At 40.7% G+C, this 2,179-nt stretch overlaps 1 protein-coding gene across 1 annotated transcript in view; it reads left to right on the top strand.

Annotated features, from left to right (window-relative positions):
* The first annotated feature begins 457 nt into the window (after positions 1-457).
* LOC137972757 (E3 ubiquitin-protein ligase TRIM71-like) overlaps positions 458-2,179 on the top strand; it is a 2,169-nt gene continuing 447 nt past the window's right edge. The window contains exon 1 of the mRNA XM_068819472.1: positions 458-2,179. This exon is cut by the window's right edge and continues 447 nt beyond it. Coding sequence (XP_068675573.1) covers positions 458-2,179 — 1,722 coding nt within the window.

Below are 2,179 nucleotides of genomic sequence, written 5' to 3'. Positions count from 1 at the left end.
TTCCTCTTCCTCTCCCCACAACATCTCTAAGGACATGCAATTAATTCCCATCGAAAATATATTTTCTAACAGAAACTCGATCCGTAAAGCCAGGGAAGCTCTTTTAATTTCAAAAGGCAGGACAATTGATCCCAACGGTCTTAATATCCGCGAAGAAACATATTAGATTTTAGTTTATTGTTTAGAGTCATTTCCGTTATTTTTCCGTTACTCTTAGTATCGTTATACCCGCCATGTTTTATCACACTTTTTCCAGTAATATTACGTCAACATCCATTTACTATATATATGTACATAGAAGCAATCCAAAGTAAACTCTCATTGTACCTGAAGAGCCGGCTGGTTTCGCCAGCCAAAATAGAGTACACCACTAAAATATCGAATCTCTTGTTTAAAATAATTAATTCATTGACGTCATTATATCACGCGCCCTTATTTTACGCTGCTTGGCTTCATCATGGATGCTCAACCGCCTTTAAAGAAACTTAAAAAGGAAGCAGAATGCCCATTGTGCATAGAAACAGTCAAAAATCCCAAGACATTGCCATGTCTTCACTCATTCTGTCTGGAGTGTCTTGACAAACATGCAAACTTCGCAAGGAGACAGCTAGAAACAACAATCAAATGCCCGGTTTGCCAGAGTTCATTCCAAATTCCCGAAACAGACACCTTCGACTATTTGCCGTCCTCGTTTCATCTCAACCGATTGGTGGATGTTCTCCCTCTAGAAGATGGCAGCATTCAGTCTCAGAGATGCAACAGTTGTGACGAGAACAACACGGCAACGTGTTACTGTTTCGTGTGCCAGAATTTTCTGTGTGCAGCTTGTTTTGAAGCTCACCAACGCTTGAAGGCTTCAAGGGGTCATCGCAGTGTTTTGATCGACAAACTGCAAGCGCAAGATGTGCAAGATTTGATCCACAGACCCGTGATGTGTTCACAGCAATATCATGAAGATCAACCCCTAGAATTTTATTGCGAAGACTGTAAAGTTCTGATTTGCCACAAATGCACTGTAGTGAGGCATAATCGACACACTATGACAGACACTCTCAAAGCTGCACAAGAACAAAAGATGCAAATAGCCGACGCTGTGGCCAAAGTGAAAGCGGAGATTATCAGGTATGAGAATGAAATTAAGAAACAAACTGACCTAAAAAACAAAAACAAAACGGAAATTATGAACGAAGAAAAGAAAATGACAGACACTGTAAAAAACTTTATTTTTGATTTGCGAGAGCACGAGAAGAAAATGAAGGACAAGTTTCGCCAAATTTATGAAGCGGAACAAAAACATCACGCAATGCGACTGGAAAACTTCGAGCTGGTTGCCACTCAACTGAAAAGCTGCGTCGAACTCGGCCAGAGTATCTTAGAAAGAAACATCAGCGCCGAAATTCTACAAACAAATCACGCCATCCTCGGACGCTGCAAGGATCTGTTAAATGATCGAAAACTCAATCTTTACAGGTCGCCACATTTGCATTACTTGGTGGAAAAGAAATTGGATCTCACGGATCGAGTTGTTGTCACCAAGACTGATCCCTCAAAGTGCTTAGCTGAAGGTCAAGACAACAAGGAAGTACAGGAAAGAAAGGAGACATATTTCGTAATTGTTACAAAAGATTCAGATGGATTGCAATGTTATCAACAAGATGATAAAATCAAAGTCGACATATTGACTCCAAAAGGTGATAACCTGAGAGCAGACATTAAGGACACCAAAGATGGGAAATACACGGTGAAATACACACCACAAGGAGCCGGACAACACAGAGTGGAAATCCTTGTGAATGGACAGCCGCTGACTGATAGTCCTTGGATTGTGAATCAATATCAATTTGCCTTTCAGTTTGGTTCAAAAGGAAAGGGACCAGGAGAATTTGAGGTCATTGACGATATTGATGTGAGTGGCAAAACGGGAACGATTGCTGTTGTAGACTACTGGGATAAAAAAATTCAACTGGTTAGCTCTGAAGGAAACTTTCAAAGGGAGATAAGTCTTGACTGTAGACCTTTGTCCGTGGCATTTACAGACTCTGGTGATCTGTTGACTTTATTTCGGGAAAGCGACAGTAAGCTTCGTCTATTCAGTGAGGAGGGTCACTTCATCACACACATCAATGATAAACATCTTGATAAACCATACCACCTTTTCATTGCAAGTGATGGTCGTATA

The sequence above is a fragment of the Montipora foliosa genome, chromosome 10 (genome assembly GCF_036669935.1).
Source record: "Montipora foliosa isolate CH-2021 chromosome 10, ASM3666993v2, whole genome shotgun sequence".
Taxonomy (NCBI): domain Eukaryota; kingdom Metazoa; phylum Cnidaria; class Anthozoa; order Scleractinia; family Acroporidae; genus Montipora; species Montipora foliosa.
The sequence above is the reverse complement of the archived record's forward strand: the minus strand, read 5'-3'. Positions and strand labels throughout refer to the sequence as shown.